General features: G+C 68.6%; 3 protein-coding genes across 4 annotated transcripts; 2 read left to right on the forward strand and 1 right to left on the reverse strand.

The window, feature by feature from the left end:
• Nucleotides 1-71: 71 nt before the first annotated feature.
• On the forward strand, nucleotides 72-5,639 carry CACTIN (cactin, spliceosome C complex subunit). The gene is made up of 10 exons (XM_083810769.1): nucleotides 72-298; nucleotides 1,017-1,503; nucleotides 2,051-2,146; nucleotides 2,590-2,735; nucleotides 2,819-2,981; nucleotides 3,127-3,244; nucleotides 3,495-3,687; nucleotides 4,008-4,130; nucleotides 4,280-4,548; nucleotides 4,963-5,639. The coding sequence occupies exons 1-10, from the start codon at nucleotides 153-155 to the stop codon at nucleotides 5,451-5,453; spliced, it is 2,232 nt and encodes a 743-aa protein (XP_083666895.1). The 5' UTR covers nucleotides 72-152; the 3' UTR covers nucleotides 5,454-5,639.
• A 2,620-nt stretch (nucleotides 5,640-8,259) lies between these two features.
• On the forward strand, nucleotides 8,260-15,209 carry TBXA2R (thromboxane A2 receptor). Of its 2 annotated transcripts, XM_083810862.1 has the most exons (4): nucleotides 8,260-8,492; nucleotides 10,443-10,539; nucleotides 13,212-14,131; nucleotides 14,698-15,209. In XM_083810862.1, the coding sequence occupies exons 3-4, from the start codon at nucleotides 13,307-13,309 to the stop codon at nucleotides 14,965-14,967; spliced, it is 1,095 nt and encodes a 364-aa protein (XP_083666988.1). In that variant the 5' UTR covers nucleotides 8,260-8,492; nucleotides 10,443-10,539; nucleotides 13,212-13,306; the 3' UTR covers nucleotides 14,968-15,209. The 2 variants fall into 2 exon arrangements, with proteins under 2 accessions (XP_083666988.1, XP_083666989.1); XM_083810863.1 differs by lacking the exon at nucleotides 10,443-10,539.
• Nucleotides 15,210-15,342: 133 nt separating this feature from the next.
• Nucleotides 15,343-17,778, reverse strand: GIPC3 (GIPC PDZ domain containing family member 3). The gene is made up of 5 exons (XM_083810897.1): nucleotides 17,343-17,778; nucleotides 16,677-17,247; nucleotides 15,948-16,063; nucleotides 15,757-15,838; nucleotides 15,343-15,673 (listed from the first exon to the last, which is right to left on the reverse strand). The coding sequence occupies exons 1-5, from the start codon at nucleotides 17,583-17,585 to the stop codon at nucleotides 15,522-15,524; spliced, it is 1,164 nt and encodes a 387-aa protein (XP_083667023.1). The 5' UTR covers nucleotides 17,586-17,778; the 3' UTR covers nucleotides 15,343-15,521.
• Between the last annotated feature and the right edge of the window lie 47 nt (nucleotides 17,779-17,825).

Here is a 17,825-nt window from a genome sequence, read left to right on the forward strand (position 1 = left end):
AGAAGGGGGAAATGAATAAATAAAGAATAAAATAAATAAATAAATAAAACACCGATCGCGGGCCCGCCCCCACTGTGGGCCGGGCCCGGCGCCGGGGCCTCGCCGCGGAGGTGCCCGCGGCCGCCTGCGCCCAGCCGGGAGCGGCGGCGCCGATGGGCTCCGGGTCGCGCAGCCCCGGCCGGCGGCACCGGGACCGGGACCGGGACCGGGACCGGGAGCGCTCCGGGAGCGGGGAGAGGCGGCGGCGTCGCAGCCGGAGCCGGAGCGGGGGGCACCGCCGCCGGGAGCAGAGCTCGGGGTGAGCGGGGAACCGGGCCCGGGGCGGCCGGGCCTTGGGGGTGGGGGGGGACCGGGCCTTCGTGGTGGGGAACCGGGCCCGGGGCGGCCGGGCCTTGGTGGAGGGACCGGGCCCTGCTGGGGGAGGACCGGGCCTCGCTGGGGCGGCTGGGCCTTGCGGGCGGGACCGGGCCTTGTCGGTGGCCGGGCCTTGCTGAGGGGACCGGGACCAGGCCCAGGCCCAGGCCCGGGCCTTGCGGGAGGAACCGGGCCTCGCTGGGGGGGGGCCGGGCCTTGTCCCGGGGGAGGCGGCGGGGAGCGGGGCCTCGCTGCGGCCGGGCCCGGGGGGAGGGCAGCTCGGTGCGGCCGGGGCTCGGGGCCGTGACCCCGGCCCGTCGGCCTCCTACCGGGCCCCAGCGTGCTCGGGGGCTCGGCCGGGCCGAGCCGGGCCTGGGAGGCCCCAAGGGAGGCAGGGCCTGCAGGGCCTGCCCGCCCGCCGGGCGCCCACCCGGCCCCCGGAGCCCCTCGGGGAGGACGCGGCTCCTTCGTGCCGCTGGGGACAGCCGCAGGAGCTCGGAGGGAGTGCGGTACGGGGAGCGAGTACCGAGCTAAAAGCGCGTTTGAACTTTCTCGGCCCTGCTGCTGGTTCTTGCTGTGGCTCGCGACAGGCCGTGCCGTGCCTGTGGTGGGGCAGTGCTCTGTAATCATCAACTGAAATGTGACTTCCCCCCCTCCCACAGTTCAGACTCTGACGATGAGAGACACAAATGGAAGAAGAAAAGCAAAAGCAGGGACCAGCACCATAAAAGCCAGAAGAAACACCGCTCGCGGTCCCGGGGTCGCTCCTCCAGCTTGAGCCCCGAGCGAGAGCGAGACAAGAGGCGAGCCCGCAGCAGAGAGAGGCGGAGGAGAAGAGATGGCTCCAAGTCCTCTGTGTCCTCAGTCAGCTCTCCCTCCCCACCACGTTCCCGGGGCCGGGAGGAGTCGGGGCAGCAGCTGAGCCTTCAGGAGCGCTTGAGGATGAAGGAGGAGAAAAAGAAGCAGGCTGCACTCATGAAGGCCTTGGAGACCCCTGAGGAGAAACGGGCTCGACGGCTGGCTAAGAAGGAGGCCAAGGAGAGGAAAAAGCGGGAGAAGATGGGGTGGGGAGAGGAGTATATGGGTTACACCAACACCGACAATCCCTTTGGGGACAACAACCTGCTGGGCACTTTCATCTGGAGCAAGGTGAGCGCCCAGTCCGCACCTCTGTGTCGCAAGAGGCTGCTCTGCACGTTGGCTCAGAGGAGATTGTGTTCCTGTGGCTGCTGTGGGATGGTCCAGAGCAGTGGGGTGTCAGGAGGGACTTTGCTTGAGGTGGGAACCTCTGAAACGCTACAAGGAGCCACATGAGAGCAGTGCTGTCACCTAGGGCAGCACCTGGGTGTTCCTGAAAAGCTCTGCAGGGTTTTACGTCTTTTATTGTGAAGACCAATGTTTGTAGTCAGGGCTGTGGGATGAGGAGATGGGTCAGGGTACAGGAGAGGCTCCTTGGGAGCTGAGAGCTGGGGAGTGTTCCCTACTCATGTTGCTGCTCACCAGGTGGGGTGGACTTTCTGGGTGAGCCTGGGTTTTGCTGAGAAGCTGCAGGAGTAGGATTTGAGGGAGTCGGGGGTCCTTGACAGGATGAGAGCCCATTAGAGCAGCAGAAATGGGTGGATGTGGTGTTGGTTGCTACTTGAGAGGCTGTAGAGGTTGCTTGGTTTCATGGCTCCTCTTGGCCCCTCTGTTTCAGGCGCTGGAGAAAAAGGGGATCAGCCACCTGGACGAGAAGGACCTGAAGGAGAGGAACAAACGAATCCAGGAGGACAACCGTCTGGAGCTGCAGAAGGTGGGCCCAGAAGCCCCCTCCCTCCCACTGTCTGGCACAGGTCCCCATGGACAGCCCAGTTCTCCCAGCCGCTCCCGGCCCATCCTGAAAGTTCCCTTGATCTCTCTGGGGGAGCCCATGGGCCGTAAGACATGGGTGCCACACTGCGCTGACTGCTGTTCGGGGCTGAGATTTTCTCCTTGGGGCTGAATCCAGCTCAGGAGGTGCTGATGAAGACAAATGCCAGGTCACTGCAGCGCAGCACTTGGTCGTGCCCATGTCCCTGTCCTCCGAAGGTTTGGCAGGGAGCAGCGGGCAGCTGGCTCCGGTGCTGGCTCTCCTTGCGCAGAGCTCCTGGCTCTCCGGGATGATTGCGGGGGCTGAGGCAGCTCAGTGAGTGTGGTTACGGCGGCGGCGTCCTGCGGGAGGCTGGCAGCCTCACGTCTCGCTCTGTCCCTGAGCAGGTGAAGCAGCTGCGCCTGGAGCGAGAGAGGGAGAAGGCGATGCGTGAGCAGGAGCTGGAGATGCTGCAGCGGGAGAAGGAGGCGGAACACTTCAAAACCTGGGAGGAGCAGGAGGACAACTTCCACCTGCAGCAGGCCAAGCTGCGGTGGGTGGGCAGCTGCGTGGGGTCAGGCTGGTGGGGAGCAGAGGTCGGCAGGCACCGCTCACTGTTCCTCTCCTCTCACCCAGGTCTAAGATCCGGATTCGGGATGGGAGGGCGAAACCCATCGACCTCCTGGCCAAGTACATCAGTGCGGAGGATGACGATCTGGCTGTGGAAATGCACGAGCCCTACACCTTCCTGAACGGCCTGACCGTCTCCGACATGGAGGATCTGGTGGAGGACATTCAGGTACCTCTCTGTGGCCTCTGCACCCAGGCTGTCCGCAGGGCGGCAGCTCCAGGCCTCCCTCGCTGAGCTCTGCTGCCCTGCCCGTGGCTGAGTTCAGGCCGTGACGCGGAGCAGCTGCCTGATGTCCCCTGTCCCCCGCCTGCAGGTTTACATGGAGCTGGAGCAAGGCAAGAACGTGGATTTCTGGAGGGACATGACCATCATCACGGAGGATGAAATAGCCAAGCTCCGCAAACTGGAGGCCTCTGGGAAAGGAGGCCCAGGTAAGCAGGAGGCCAGAGCCTGGCGTGGATGTTGAGGGGAGTGTGAACAGGGGGTAACGAATGGCGCGGGGTCTGCCGCAGGCTCTCAGGCTTGCAGAGGCTCTCGAATTGCTCCTGGAGGATGTGATGGATGGAGGCTGTGGATGCGGCAGCTGTCCCCTGCCGGGCTCCAGCTGTTCGGTGAAGCCCAGGAGTGCCTGAGTGCGTGAGCGCTCAGAGACTGACCGGTCGCCCTTCCCTGCCTGTCCAGGGGAGCGGCGGGATGGCGTCAACGCCTCCGTCAGCTCGGACGTGCAGTCCGTGTTCAAGGGGAAGACCTACAACCAGCTGCAGGTGCTGTACCAGGGCATCGAGAGCAAGATCCGGGCAGGAGGGCCCAACCTCGACATCGGATACTGGGAGAGCCTGCTGCAGCAGCTGAAGGCCTACATGGCTCGGGCCAGGTGAGAGCAGGGACTGCCCCCTGCCAACGGTGTGAAGGGGACAGCACAGAGCTGCCGTAAGCAGAGCTGGGGAGGCCCAAACCCACGGTCATGGTGCAGGGATATTATGCCTTTTCCAAGCTGTTGCTTCTTCCAAGTGGGAAGAAGGGCTGGACAGTCAGTCCCTTCTCAAAAGGCGATGTTTGAAATCCTCAGGGGGGAAGCTGACTGGAGGGTTATTCAGCCCAGAACTGTAAAAAAACAAATTTCGGCCCGGAGTGGTGTGTGTCCCAGCCATGGGCATGCAGGGTGTGACCTGATGGCTCGTCTCCCCCTCGCAGGCTGCGGGAGCGGCACCAGGACGTGCTGCGGCAGAAGCTGTACAAGCTGAAGCAGGAGCAGGGCGTAGAGAGCGAGCCGCTCTTCCCCATCATCAAGCGGGAGCCGGTCTCCCCCAGCGACAGGTATGCAGCCCCCTCCTCGTGGAGCACAGCCCTCAGCCTCCCCCTCGGGCACCCAGGACAGAAGATGCAGCCTCATGCTCCCATCTGTCCACAGACAAACCTCGGGAAGCCAAGGGTACCATCTCCATCCCACGTTGTCTTCCCTGCAGGCTGGACCCGGAGGAGAGCATTGTGGTACAGCCGGGACCGTCCTCAGAGCCAGAGGGTGAGCAGGATGCAGAGGCCAAAGGAGAAGCAGAGGGGGAAGCCGTGTTGATGGAGGAGGACCTGATCCAGCAGAGCCTGGACGACTACGATGCGGGGAAGTACAGCCCCCGGCTGCTGGGCCCCAACGAGCTGCCCTTCGACGCCCACGTGCTGGAGGCCGAGGAGGACATGCACCGGCTGCTGCTGCTGCGCCAGCAGCTCCAGGTCACAGGTAGGAGCCCCGATGGCCTCGTGGCCTGGCCTGGCACGGGGGGCACACACGTGCCCTGGGGTGCGGGGCTGGAGCAGGGACGCTCCTCTTGGAAAAGGGTAAATGCTGGGTCTGGAGCACGCACCCAGAGCTGGCCCGGCAGAGGGATCCATCGGGTACTGAAGGGGGACGCAGCCCAGACTGCTGGCGTTCCCTGTGGGTGCCCGAGTCAGCTCCTTCCCTCTCCCCAACACACCACTCAAGCTGCAGACAAGTGGGAAGGGAATTTTGGATGAGTTTCCCAGCGCCTGCCAGGTCTCCGTGTCCGGCACATCCCCGGCCCGGCCCCTCCTGCCCCTTCCCTGCGCGCAGCCCAGGCCCAGTTGGCGCTGCGGGGCCAGCCCTCACCTCTCACCTCTCCTCTCCTCCCTGCAGGCGATGCCACCGAGAGCACCGACGACATCTTCTTCCGGAAGGCCAAGGAGGGCATGGGCGCGGACGAGGCGCAGTTCAGCGTGGAAATGCCCCTCACGGGCAAGGCCTACCTCTGGGCCGACAAGTACCGGCCCCGCAAGCCTCGCTTCTTCAACCGGGTGCACACGGGCTTCGAGTGGAACAAGTACAACCAGACCCACTACGACTTCGACAACCCCCCGCCCAAGATCGTGCAGGGCTACAAGTTCAACATCTTCTACCCCGACCTCATCGACAAGCGCTCGACGCCCGAATACTTCCTGGAGGCCTGCCAGGACAACAAGGACTTTGCCATCCTGCGCTTCCACGCCGGGCCGCCCTACGAGGACATCGCCTTCAAGATCGTCAACCGGGAGTGGGAGTATTCCCACCGCCACGGCTTCCGCTGCCAGTTTGCCAACGGCATCTTCCAGCTCTGGTTCCACTTCAAGCGTTACCGTTACCGCAGATGAGGGGCTGCTCTCCCCGCCAGACTCCTGGCACAGAGGGCGGGCAGGGGGCTTGTCCCCTTGTCCCACATGCGCTGTCCCGTGGACCTGCCCGATGCTTGGCCCAGCGCAGCCTCTTGACCATTTTCCTCGTTGCTTTTATCCTGAGGGACCCTGAGACTTTGGCACAAATAAATAGGGGTTGTTTAAGCCGTGGCCTCCCTTGCATGAGCGCCCCATGCCCCTGTGTCCCAGGTGGCTGCGCTGTACGCTGCCAGCAGCCACTGTCCTCCTGGGCCAGCCCTGGGAGCTCCCCTGGGGCAGTGCGGTGTTGGGGGCGGGGGGTGTCTGTGCCCCTAGCCCCACGTGCTGTCCTCCCTGTGGGTTCCCATCGCCCCTTCCAGCCCCACGCCCTCCCCTTGCTCGTGCCAGACCTGTCCAGCCATGACGTTCCCCAGCTGGAGCTGCAGTGCCCTTTGCTCTGCGAGCACAGCCCTTTGCCCGCGGTCCCACTGCTGCCGCTTTCCCTCGGCCCCGGGCCGCCCCCACAGGCCCCGTTCCTGGCGTTCCCCTGCCTGGCATCCTGCTGCCCCAGCCTGGGAGCACCGCCACCTCCCTCCGCCCTGGCTGCAGGATGAAAGGGTTCGGTGGCCACAAGGCGTCAGCCTCCGGCGGGGAGGAGGAGCGGGGTGTGAGATGTGACCAGGACATCTCCTTACAGGGGAAAATCTGGTTTCTGTGGCACACGGTCCCTCCCCCTGTCCCTGAGTGGTGCTTACTGCCCCGGGCGAGGGGCAGATGCACTCCCCAGTACCCCAGGGGTGAGGTGGGGCTCCTGGGGGCTTCATGGAGACCAGGCGGGGGCTTCTTGGCCGTGGGTTTTGCCTCGCAGCTGGCGATTCCCCCCATAGCTCACCCCGTCCTGCTTCTCTTGGCACTGCTGGCAGGATCCGGCCCTGTGGGAACTCATTTTCAGGAGCGTCCCACAGGCACCCAGGCGTGCCAGGAGCCCAGCCTGCCCGCAGGCAGTGGTGCCGGGAGGGGGGGGAGACCCCAACCACCTCGGCCCCGCGCGTGTCCCCAGCCTGCCGGATATCCCCCGGCCGGCGGCAGCGCCAGGACGTGTCCCCACGGCCTCTCCTTCCTGTGCGTTATTTAAAGCCGTTGAGCGGCTGCTTGGCGGGGGGGTGTTGAGATCCTGAGGTCAGCACAGGAAGCGTGTGAAGGCCGGGACAGATGGGTTCGGAGCAAAAAGTAGAAAAAAAAGAAACAAAACCGGCGGTTAGGTGCCCTCTGTGCTTAACTGCCTGGCAGAGCCCCTGCCCTCTCCCTCACGGACATGGGGGGGGCCGTTCTCAGGTCTCCTGCTGCCACTGGATGTCCCCTGCGGTGGCACAGAGTCCTCACAGCCCCTCTGCTGGTCCTGGAGCAACCTGGGAGCCTGGGGGGAGCGGGACGGGGCTGGTGCCTGGGTGAGCATTGGGGCGGGGGGAAAAGCTCCGTCCTGCTCTGGCTGCCCCCGAATTGTCACACCGCGTCCCCTCCCGGGCAATGCCGGAGGCACCGCAGCCCCTCCAGGGGCCGGGGCCAGCTGACGCCCAGGGTTTTTCGCTGCCCTGGCAGTTCTCAGCGCTCTTCTCCACCCCTGCTGTATTTCAGGAGAGCTGATCGCCCGCCTCTGCCTCGTCGTCGTGTGCCATGGTGAAGCCCCACGCCGGCTTCGTGGGGGCCGAACTCTTCTCCGCTTGCAGAGGCGGCGGCAGCGGGTGCCTGCAGCACCCAGAGGCTCCCCGCCCGCCGCACCCCCTGCCCACATCCTCTGCGCCCCGCGCGGGCTGCGGGGGTCACACCCCAGCGGCATCCGCTGCCAGCAGAGCCAGCAGAGCCTCGCGGCTCCACGCCTCGTGGCTCTCGGGCTGTGACACCGCGGCGGGCACGAGGGACGCTCCCGTGTCACTCGCTCTCTTTGGCGCAGGCCGGAGATGCGGGTGCGAGGAGCGGGCTCCGCTCCCCGGCGGCACACAGTGGCCCGGGTGGATGGGCACAGGGGGACGGCGGCGGTGGTCCTGTCCCCTTGTGCCACAGCGTGGCCTCAACTTTGGGACGCTGCGCCCAGCCAAACCCCCGTGCGTGTAAAGCCACGCTGCGCCCGGGCCTGGCCGCGTCCCCCGGGACGTGGGGGACATCCCGGCCGGGTGGGCTCATGTGGGCCACGCAGGGCCGCTGCTGGGGACACCCGCTGGGGCCCGACCAGCGCCCGTCTCCTCCCCGTCCATCCCGCAGCCTCCCCGTTCCCCGGGGGCGGCATCGGTGGCCCCTCGGCAGGCTCAAGGACGCGGTCCCGCAGCGGGGCCGGGGGGTGCCGGGGGGGTCCCGCTGGGCTGGCGGCGGGGGGGGGGGGATGGCCCCCACCAGAGGCAGGAATCCAGCTCGGGTAAACAAGTGAGTAACGCGGCTCGGAGCGCGGCCCCGCTAAATATAGCCGGGGGACGGCAGGGGACGGGGTGCCCAGCGCCAGCCCCTTCCCGCAGCCGTGCGGTGGGGCCAGGTGAGGCCGGTGGCCACGTCCACGCGTGTCCGTGTCCCGCGCGTGTCCTCGCCCCACGCGTGGGGGCCGGGCCGGGCTCAGCCCCGCTGACTCAGCACCGGGGGATGCTGCGGGGGGCGCAGCGGGGGCAGGGCCGGGGGCGGGGGGAGCGGGGTGGGGGGCGCGGGGACACGCGTGGGTGCTGGGGGGGGGGGGGGGGCGGTGCCGGGCGGCCGGGCCGGGTCCGGCCCCGTTCGGGGATCGGAGGGGGGGGGGGCGCGGGCCGGGGCGGGGCAGGGGGAGGGGAAGGGGCAGGGGGAGGGGGGGGGGCTCCGAGCCCGGCCCTTCCCCCGCGGGGCCGTGCTGAGCCGAGCCGGGCAGAGCCGAGCCGGGCTGAACGGAGCCGAGCCGCGCCGAGCCGTGCGGGGATGAACTGAGCCGGGCTGAGCCGAACCGAACCGAGCCGGGCTGAGCCGAGCCGAGCCGAGCCGGGCTGCGCCCCCCCCCCCCCGCCAGCCCCCGCGCATCGCCACGAGGTAGGGCCCGGGGGGCGCTGGGGGGGGGGGGCCGGGCCGGGGGCGCCCCCCCTCCGCCTGCCCCGGGAGCGGCCCCGCCGGGGGGGGGGGGGGCGGAAAGGGGCCGCGGGGGGGGGGCCGGGACGGACAAAGAGCGCCCACGGCTGGGGTGGGCGGAGGGGCCGGGGGGGGGGGGACAGGGCGCGGGGCTCCCACCGAGGGGCCGGGACAGACGGACGGACCGCGGGTGGACGGGCGGGAGGGCTGGGAGGGCTGGGCAGACCCTAGGGCTGGGACAGACGGACGGGGGGCTGGGACAGACGGACAGAGGGGCTGGGATGGGTGGGTGCGTGGGTGGGTGGGTGGAGGAGCTAGGACAGGCAGATGGAGAGGCTGGGACAGACGGACGGGGGGGGGTTGGGGTAGATGATGAAGGGGCTGAGGTGGATGGACAGACCGCAGGCGGACAGACGGAGGGGCTGCGCGGGGCGGCAGGGCTGGCCGGGCCGATAAGGGCTGCCTGACCCAGCGGGGCTGGAGCGCTCCGGGGGGAGCGGTGCCCCCGCGCCCCTCGCTGCACCGCCTGGGAGGACCCCGCTCGCTGCGCGGGGCCGGGCAGCGCTGCCTCCTGCCACCCACCCTCCGCTGCCACCGCAAAGTTTGTCACTGGGCGGAGGTGCTGAGGGACGGGACAGGACAGAGGAGGGACTTTGACACCCCTGCGATGTTGTGGCAGGGGCTCCCCGCAGCACCCGGCCCCCTGCTCGTGCTCCCAAGGGTGGCCGGGGAGCTGCCACCACCTGCCCTGCTCCCAGGGACAGGTTGGGAGCAAGATGGGATGGGGACTGTGCTCAACGCCCCCAGGGGCCAGCGATGAGCCCCAGGCAGCCCTGACTCTGAGCAGGTTGGGGACTTGCAGCTGGGGACCTCTGCTGTGGGCCACGACAGGGACAGGTGCCTGGCTGGGGCTGCCGCCGATTGTCCCCCTGCTCCCCATGGCCATCCCCTTCCCGGACAGCCCGTGGAAGTCCCCACTCCAGGCTCCCCCGGCAGCGGGTCGCTTTGATGGCTGTGGGTCCGGGGAGGGACTCTGGAGCCCTGCCAGGTCCCCATCCCCATGACGTGGCCAATGCATTTCCCGTCTCGGCCGATGTCCTTGAGCTGATCTGCCCAGAGAGCAGCAGCCCGGGGGCAGCCGCCGAGGGGTCACGTCCAGCCCTGGCAGGGACGGCTGCGCCCAGCCGTGTCCCGTGGGACCACCTGCTGGGGACATCGGGCTGGGGACACTGCACGGAAAGTTGGGGCCATCCCTGGAGAGGTCCAGCAAGCAGAGAGGGACGGGACACACACGGGATAAAGGCAAACACCCGGAGCAGGGACCCTGCAGCTCCCAGCGCCACACCCAGCGGGGCAGAGCCCAGGGGCTGCAGTGCTCCCCCTCGCCCTCACCTCCTGCCCCCCAGCACGATCCCGTCCCAGAGCCCTGCTGCTGCGGCGCCTTCAGCCCGGGGACATGCTCCCATCTGCCGGGCCCTGCTTTGGGAGCTCGCTGCTAGTGTGCCCGCGGGATGCCCGCTGTGCTGCCCGCTCCCATTCCCAACCCTGCCCAGCACCCATGGAAGCGATGAGCTGGGGCAGGACCCGGGCAGCGGCGGGACCCCTCTGCGTCCCCCCCGTGCTGTTGGTGACACCTTTTCCTCACTGCCCTCAGAATTGGCGAGGGCAGGAAGCGGCAGAGGCAGGGCAAGACGCTGCGCATCCCTGGCGAAACGCCGGCCCATGGGCTCACGCGGCGCCAGAAACCCCATTAGTGCCCGCACCAGGGCTGCCAACACAACCTGCAGCAGCCCATTTAGGAGCCAGCTCCTCTCCTCCGGGATTTTGTCCCAGGATCTCCCCGCTGGGGCTCCTGCTGGCTCCAGCATCCCCAAAGCGGGGCGGAGGCGCGGACTCAGGGTGTCTCCTCCACAGGTGCTGCCAGCCCCACGCACCTCCTTGTGCGACGGCTGCCCCGGATGGGGGGAGATGGCAAGTGAGGAGCCTCTGCCCCGCTCATGAACCCCTTCCTGTAAGTGCCTCTGCTTTGCTCTGCAGAGCAGCCGGGGCTGGTGGGGTTCGGCTCGGTGACAGCCCTGCTAGCGCTAAATGGGCGCTCTTTAATATTTGATTCCCTCTAAGTGCTGCCTGGCCCCGTGCAGGGTGGCAGCGGCTGCTCGGCCCTGGCATTGCTGCCACCCCGTGGTGGATGCTGCCACAGGATGGGGCCGGATCCTGCCACTTTGCAGGGGTCGGAGCCTGCCACTGTTGGGGTTGTGGCCTGCCACAGAGCGTGGTGCGTGATGGACTCGCATCCTTCCACTTCGGGTGGGTTCGGATCCTGCTGTGCTGGGGCTGTGGGTGCCCTGCAGAGCCGCTCGGCAGCTGGGCACATCCCATGGCCACAAGACCTCAGGACAAAGTTACCCCGCACGCCCCAGGGGGGCCCTGCAGCCCCCACACACCCCGCAGCACGCCGCCAGCCTGGCTTTGTGCCCGGTGGGGCCGGTGCCCACCCAGCCCCTATTCTGCCAAGCGACTGAATTCCTCCTGCTGCGGCGCTGCCAGGGCTGGGCTGTCTCGTTAGCGGGAGGGACAGCGGCAGGGACACGGCCAAGTGCTCCCCCCGAGCCCTCCCTGCAGGCAGCGATGGGGAAACTGAGGCACAGCTCAGGGTTGAGCTGCTGGGCACTGGCAGTGCCGAGGCTGCGTGGGGCCAGAGCAGGTGGTTTGCACAGCGCCCAGCAGCACCGTGGGGCCAGGATGAATTCACCAGGGCCAGGAGCGCGGGACACGGCGCCATCCCACCGGGGCCTGACATCAGTCCCAAGGGGACCAGCACCTTTGGGGCTACTGCTGCGGTCCCTCAGGGACAGGAGCAAACAAACAGCGGCAAGTTTTCACTCTTGTCTCATGGAAAAAGCCGGGGCCGTCCTCACCCTTCGGCAGTGAGTCACCGCCAGGCTTTGCCAGCAGCCCCACACAGGGACGAGGACAGGGTCGGGGATGGGGACAGGGTCACGACACCGCCACCACCCCAGCATCCTCCCCAGGGGACGGCAGCGGAGCGGGCAGCAGTGCTGCCGTGCCGTGCCGGTGCCACTTGGCACCCCCAGCCCCACCGCCCGCCCCACCGCCGCGTGTTGCAATCCCTGGCCCCATCCCAGCCCTGGGATCAGCGCGGCGGCTCCAGGCCCCGCAGCCGGGCCTTGCCTCCGAGGGCCAAGAAGGGGGCGGCGGGTCGGGGCGCCGGGCGGCTGACGTGGAGCCGGGCTCCCAGGGATGCGCAGGGGAGGCGGGTGCCGGGGCAGCCGCTGCAGCCGTCGCTGGTGGGGGCCAGCTTGAGGTTTGAGTCGGGGATGGGGCAGGTGGCGGTGGCACCATGCACGAGGGGGTGGCGGGACCCCCCGCAGCCGTGGGGCCGTTCGCAGAGCCGGCTGCGGTGGAGCCAGCTGCAGCGGCCTCAGCAGTGCCCTGGTCCCCAGGGGTGGCCAGGCAGGGGGAGGTGGTACCGGGCAGCCTGGGGACGGGGCAGGCGAGTGGTGGGGACATCCCTGTCCTGAGAAATGGGCCCAGTCCCCACGTCCCTCCGGCTGGGGTCGGGTCCAGCTGTGTCTCTGCTTTCTCTGGAAGCGGCTCCACCCTGTCCCGGATCACCCCGTTGCAAACAGGCTGCGCTAATTAGCGATGGCGAAAGCAGCCCTGGGGCTGCCCGGCTGCCAGATGCTCCCCGGACAGAGGCCGGCGCCCAGCAGGCCGCCGGGGCAGCACGCCATCCCCCGTCCCCGGGCCAACAGCTCCGGCTGCCGCAGACGGGACGGGGGAACGCGAGACCTGGCTGCATCCCCCACACCTGCAGGTGGCTGTGCTGGGGTGGGGGGGGGGCACCCAGGGTTGTGGGGTGACCCCCCCATGGGTGCCACGTGCACCACGCGTCTCCGGGCGCGAACGTCCCGCCTGCGGTCGAGCGAGCGCCATGTGGGCACCCAGCCACAGGCGCAGGGAGGGGGGGGAAAAGCTTTTAAACTAATCCTGCTCCAGCCCCACGGCGGGCCTGGAGGATGCGGCCACATCCCCGATCCCGGCTCGGCACGCGGGGCTGGTCCCGTGCCCAGCCCACAGCTGGGATGCAGCAGGGAGAGCGCCCGCCTGGGTGCTGTGGGGCTGGGGACCCCTGGGGATGGACACAGTGACCACGGTGGTCCTGGGGGCACCAGAGGATGTGCAGAGCCCCCGCCTCATGAGTGCCTCAGTTCCCCCGCCCCGCTGCAGGAATGTTAGGATGGGGCAGGGGCAGGGGTTTTGCAAGGTCCCTGGTGATGCCGAGCGCTGGCAGCGCCCCTGCCCGTGGTCAGGATCTGTCCCAGGCACAGCCACCCAACCCTATGCCCACAGCCTCTGGGGGGGGGGGGGGTGGTCTGGCTGGGCCACCCCAGCACGGGACGGAGCAGTCAGCGAGCCCAGCTGGCAGCAGCACGCTTCTCCAAACAACGAGCACGAGGGGATTAGGGCCTGGTGGCCGCTGGCCCCGTGGCTCACGGCCGGGAACGGTTAATCCCGGCCAGCTGCGGGGCTGGGGCCAGGCAGCACCCAGGCCCCCACCACGGCATCCCGTGGGATGCCCCACATCCACAGGCTCTGGGTGGGTGGCAGTGGTCTTGGCCGTGGGGGGCACTGTCCCTAAAACTCCCTTTGTCCCCATAGAGCCAAGTGGGATCGGAGCCGACGCTGGGACCTGGGGGCAGGACGTGCTATGGAGCCGAGCTTGGGGGGAGCCTGAAGCCAGCAGAAGGACCAGGATGGGGTGGGGGGACACGGAGCTCCCCAACGTGAGCCTGGCTGCCCGGCCGGACACCTGCTTCGGGGTGGTCAACCTCAGCACCAGCCTCAACGAGACGCAGAAGAAAGCCATCGCCTCGCCGTGGTTCTCCACCGCCTTCGGCCTCATCGGCCTCTGCTCCAACCTCTTCGCCCTCTACGTCCTGCTCAGCTCCTCCCGCAAGCTCACCAGCCGGTCCCGCTCCTCCTTCCTCGTCTTCCTCTGCGGGCTGGTGGTCACAGACTTCATGGGGCTGCTGGTGACGGCCTCGGTCATCATCCCCTACCACTTCATCAAGTTCAACTGGGCTGAGGTGGACCCCGGCTGCCACCTCTGCAACTTCCTCGGCTTCTCCATGGTCTTCTTCGGGCAGTGCCCGCTGCTGCTGGGGGCCACCATGGCCGGCGAGAGGTTCTTCGGCATCAACCACCCCTTCTCCCGCTCCACCAGCATCTCCAAGCGCCGCGCGTGGTCCATCGTGGGGATGGTGTGGGGCTTCTCCTGCATGCTGGGGCTGCTGCCGGTGCTGGGGCTGGGCCGCTACACGCTGCAGTACCCCGGCTCCTGGTGCTTCCTCACCCTCCTGCCTGACACCGGCAACGCCGTCTTCTGCCTGCTCTTCGCCCTGCTGGGCATCTTCTCCGTACTGCTCTCCTTCATCTTCAACACGGTCAGCGTGGTCACGCTCTGCCGCGTCTACCACGACCGGGAGTCCGTGCAGCGGCGGCGGGACAGCGAGGTGGAGATGATGGTGCAGCTCGTGGGCATCATGATCATCGCCACCATCTGCTGGATGCCGCTCCTGGTGAGGCCCTGGCTTGTGGCATGGCCCTCTCGGGGGGCAGGGGGGGTCAGGTCTCAATGTCCTCCCCACGTCCAGCCTGGTGCCCCCGTGTCCCTCCTGGTGAGGCCGCAGGTATTGGTGCCCCCTCCTTGTCCCCTGTGGCGTGGCCCTGGGATCCGTCCCCTTGTGTCCCTCCTGGTGAGGTCCTGGTGTCCCCCCCCCCATCACCCACAGCAAGGCCCCAGCTCTCAGTGCGCCCCTTCCCAGCCCCTCCTGGTGAAGCCCCAAGATCTTGGTGACCTCCCCCCATGCCCCGAGAGGAGGCCCCAGCCCTTGGTGTCCCCCCCACGTCCCTTCTGGAGAGGCCCTGGGTCTGGATGTTCCCTGCCCCCCCCCCCATCTCTCCACCTGGGGACCTCAGCCTTGGTGAAATCCTCATCCTCGCAGGCCAACCGGGTGCCCGAGGCCACAGGTGCCCAACGTGGGACCCCCAGGTTCTGCCCCAAACCCTGACAGGGACCGGTGGGAAGCCCCCCACCGCCCCTCGCCCCCCCACGGTCAGCTCACGCCTCCCCTCTCCCCCCCAGATCTTCATCATCCAGACCATCCTGCAGCAGCTGCCGGCCGGGGAGCGCGCCCGGACGCTGCCCACGGAGACGCAGAAGCTGCTGCTCATCTACATCCGCATGGTCACCTGGAACCAGATCCTGGACCCCTGGGTCTACATCCTGTTCCGCCGCGCCGTGCTGCAGCGCGTGCACCCGGGGCTGCGCGCCCGGCCCTCCCTGCTCTCCCTCTACCCCGTCCTCAACCCCTCGCTGCGCCGCAAGCTCGCTCAGGAGGCCCGGCTGCAGTAGTTGGGGGGGGGGACAGGGACGAGCGGGACCCCCCCCCCCCCCCGCCAGCCGTGGGACGTGGGCGCACACAACCAGCGGTGCAGCGGTTTATTAATTAGCGGTCACCACGCGTCCGCCCTCCCTGCCCTGAGGCCGGGGGATGCGGTGCCCGGGGGGGTTTGGGGGGGGTGGGAGGCATGGGGGTGCTCCCCCCACACACACCCCCCTGTGTGACCCCTCCCCAATAAAGCGCAGCTTGTGCAGCTCTCCGTGCCCTCTGGGACATGGGGGGGGGGGTGCACGGGTGCCCCCAGCCCCGCTCCTCCAGGCTGCGCTGTGGGGGCTCGCAAGGGGTGCGGGGGTCCTGGCACCCAGAGACAGGGGCTCGCACCCATGGGGGTGGGCTCTGCATCCCCCCCCCCAGTCTGGGGCGGGTGCACAGCAGCATTCACATGGTCGCAGGATGGGGACCCCCCCCCCCCAGTGCCACCGCCAGCCTCACATAGGGTGGTGGCACAGGGGGGACACAGAGTGGGGACCTGGGTGTGGGGACACCACTGCCCCCCCCCCCCCGGCTACTCCTGCGCCCCCCTGGCGCTGCAGACAGCCGCCCACACCTCGGCCACGAACTCCGGGGGGAAGGCGAACTCGCCCAGCACCGAGTCGAGGCCGCGGGCGAGCGCGGCGGCGCCGGGGCTCTGCTTCGCCATCTCCACCATGGTGGCGGCTGCGGGGAGAAGGGAGGGGTGAGCAGCGGGGGGGGGGGGGGGGGGCAAATTGGAGGGGGGGAGGAGGGCACGGGGGGCTCACCCAGCTCGCTGTCGCGGATGCCCATGTAGCTCTCCAGCAGGTCGTCCACGCAGCGGGCGGCTTCTTCCTCCGTGGCACTGGGCTGCGGGTGGGAGCGGGGGCACCCAGTGCAGGGGGCACCCAAGGGGGGGGTACATTCCACCCCCCCCAGCCCAGCACAGTGCCTGCCCATGGGTCTGGGGGTGCCTTACCCCCTCCTGCAGCGTGGCCGGGCCCTGCGCCCGCAGCCGCAGCGTCTCCTTCCCGCTGGCCACTCTGCCCTCGGCGGGGCACTTGCTGCTGCTCCGCGTCCTCTGCCCGATCATGTCTGCACCCCGGGGTGGGGGCGAGAGGCAGGGAGGGTGCCCGGGGGTGGATGTCCGAGGATGACCAAGGAGGGGCAGCCAAGGATAACCAAGAACATCGGCGACAGACAGCCAAGGGTGACCAAGAACACCCAAGGGTGGCCAGCCAAGGCTACCCAAACACCCCAGGGGACACACAAGGGGGGCCCTCTGGGGTAATCCGTGTGTGGCCGAGGACACCCACGGGTGCAGGTCAGGGATGCACACGTGTACGGTGTGCTCGTGCAGAGGACTAAGGGCAGTCACAGGGGGCAGCTTGGGGCACACGGGCAGGTGTGGGGATGCGCCCTGAGGTGGGGTGTTCGCAGGGGTGCCCGCAGCCCTGGGGGGGGGGGGGGGGGGCTGCAAGGGTGCGGGGTGCGTGTAGGGGTACACGCATGGGAACCCAGCAGTGGGGTGGATCCTGAGGGAGGCTGCAGGAGCCCAGCACTCTGCTCAGGTACAACACAACCGCAGGCGTGTGCCCTCCCACGGGACCGTGGGGTCAGCGCACGGCCCATGCGCATTGCAGGAGGGGTCTTGACGCCCCTTCCCGGGGGGGGTCCCCCAGTCAGAGCAGCCCCCGTCCCCGCTCACCAAAGGCCTTTTTGGGCTGCACCAGGCGCAGGGTGAAGGGCTGAGCGCGGGGCAGCTCCCGCAGCATGCGGGCCACCTCGTAGTGCCGGCAGCCCACGATGGTGTGGTCGTTGATGGCCTCGATGCTGTCGCCCACACACACCGCCTGGAGGCGGTTGATGATGCTCCCCTCCTTGATCCGCTGGGGGGGTACACGGTGACACCAAGGGGGGGGACATCGGGAGGACAGACAGACATAGCCCCCATCCCACGCCTCCTTGCACCGACTTCCTTTAGCGACGGGGTCAGCCAGGGAGCCCCCCAAAATGCACCACGCAGAGGGGGACCCCTGGGGCCAGGGTACACATAGAACTCCCCCCCCCCAGCCCCCTCCCGACTTTCTCACCTTGATGAAAGCGTAGCCAGCCCCGTTGTCCGTGATGGTGAGCCCCAGCGCGTCCTCGGTCTTGGTCACCTCCACCTCCTTCGTCTCCCCCCGGACGTGGGCGAAAATGAAGTCCTCCAGGCCGATCTGCCCCCCCAGCAGCTTCTGCATGTCCACTTTGTGCGTGTTGAGCGTGCAAAAGAGGATCTGCCACCAGCACCCCGTCACCGCGGCTGGGGACACCGGCGGTGCCAGCACCACCCTTCGGTCCGAGCCCCCCCCAGCACACCCCGCCGCCTCACCTCGGTGGGTGAGATGCTGAAGACCTCGGCGATTTTGCCGTAGAGCTCCTTGACGTTGGTGAAGCCCTCGATGCGGCCCGTGGGGCTGCCGTGGGCCAGCTGGGTGCGAAACACCAGGCGCGGGCGGACGCGCGGGGGCCGCGGGGCTGGGGGCGGCTCGGGGGCCCCCGGCTCCTGCCCCACGCCGTTCTCCATGGGGCCGTCCTCCTGGGGCTGCCGGCCGTGCCTGCCCACCCGCTGCATCCCGCCGCCGCTGAATTATAGATGGGCACCAGCTCCCGGCCGGGCCGTAAGGCGATCCCCAAGGGCCAGGAACCCGATCCGGTGGCGCAGGTCAGCCCCCCCGGGATCGGGTGAGCACCGCCGTGTAGGATCAGCTCCAGTGAGCAGCACCACGGCTCCGTCGCACCCCCCTGGGGTGCAGGATGGGGCAGCAACGATGAGTGCGGGGCCATCACCCTTGCAGCTGGAGGCCAGCTCGTG

Source organism: Anser anser, assembly GCF_964211835.1.
Source record: "Anser anser genome assembly, chromosome: 25".
NCBI classification, from domain to species: Eukaryota; Metazoa; Chordata; class Aves; order Anseriformes; family Anatidae; genus Anser; species Anser anser.

Excerpts from the sequence above, each read along its gene's own strand:
- GIPC3 (XM_083810897.1), bottom strand. The coding sequence starts at position 17,585 with ATGCAGCGGGTGGGCAGGCACGGCCGGCAGCCCCAGGAGGACGGCCCC. Across the intron at positions 17,248-17,342 it reads TCAGCATCTCACCCACCGAG|ATCCTCTTTTGCACGCTCAA; the intron begins GTGAGGCGGCGG and ends TGCTGGTGGCAG. Across the intron at positions 15,839-15,947 it reads CGGCCACGCTGCAGGAGGGG|CCCAGTGCCACGGAGGAAGA; the intron begins GTAAGGCACCCC and ends TCCCACCCGCAG.
- CACTIN (XM_083810769.1), top strand. The coding sequence starts at position 153 with ATGGGCTCCGGGTCGCGCAGCCCCGGCCGGCGGCACCGGGACCGGGAC. Across the intron at positions 1,504-2,050 it reads GCACTTTCATCTGGAGCAAG|GCGCTGGAGAAAAAGGGGAT; the intron begins GTGAGCGCCCAG and ends CCTCTGTTTCAG. Across the intron at positions 3,688-4,007 it reads GCCTACATGGCTCGGGCCAG|GCTGCGGGAGCGGCACCAGG; the intron begins GTGAGAGCAGGG and ends TCCCCCTCGCAG.
- TBXA2R (XM_083810862.1), top strand. The coding sequence starts at position 13,307 with ATGGGGTGGGGGGACACGGAGCTCCCCAACGTGAGCCTGGCTGCCCGG. Across the intron at positions 14,132-14,697 it reads TCTGCTGGATGCCGCTCCTG|ATCTTCATCATCCAGACCAT; the intron begins GTGAGGCCCTGG and ends TCTCCCCCCCAG.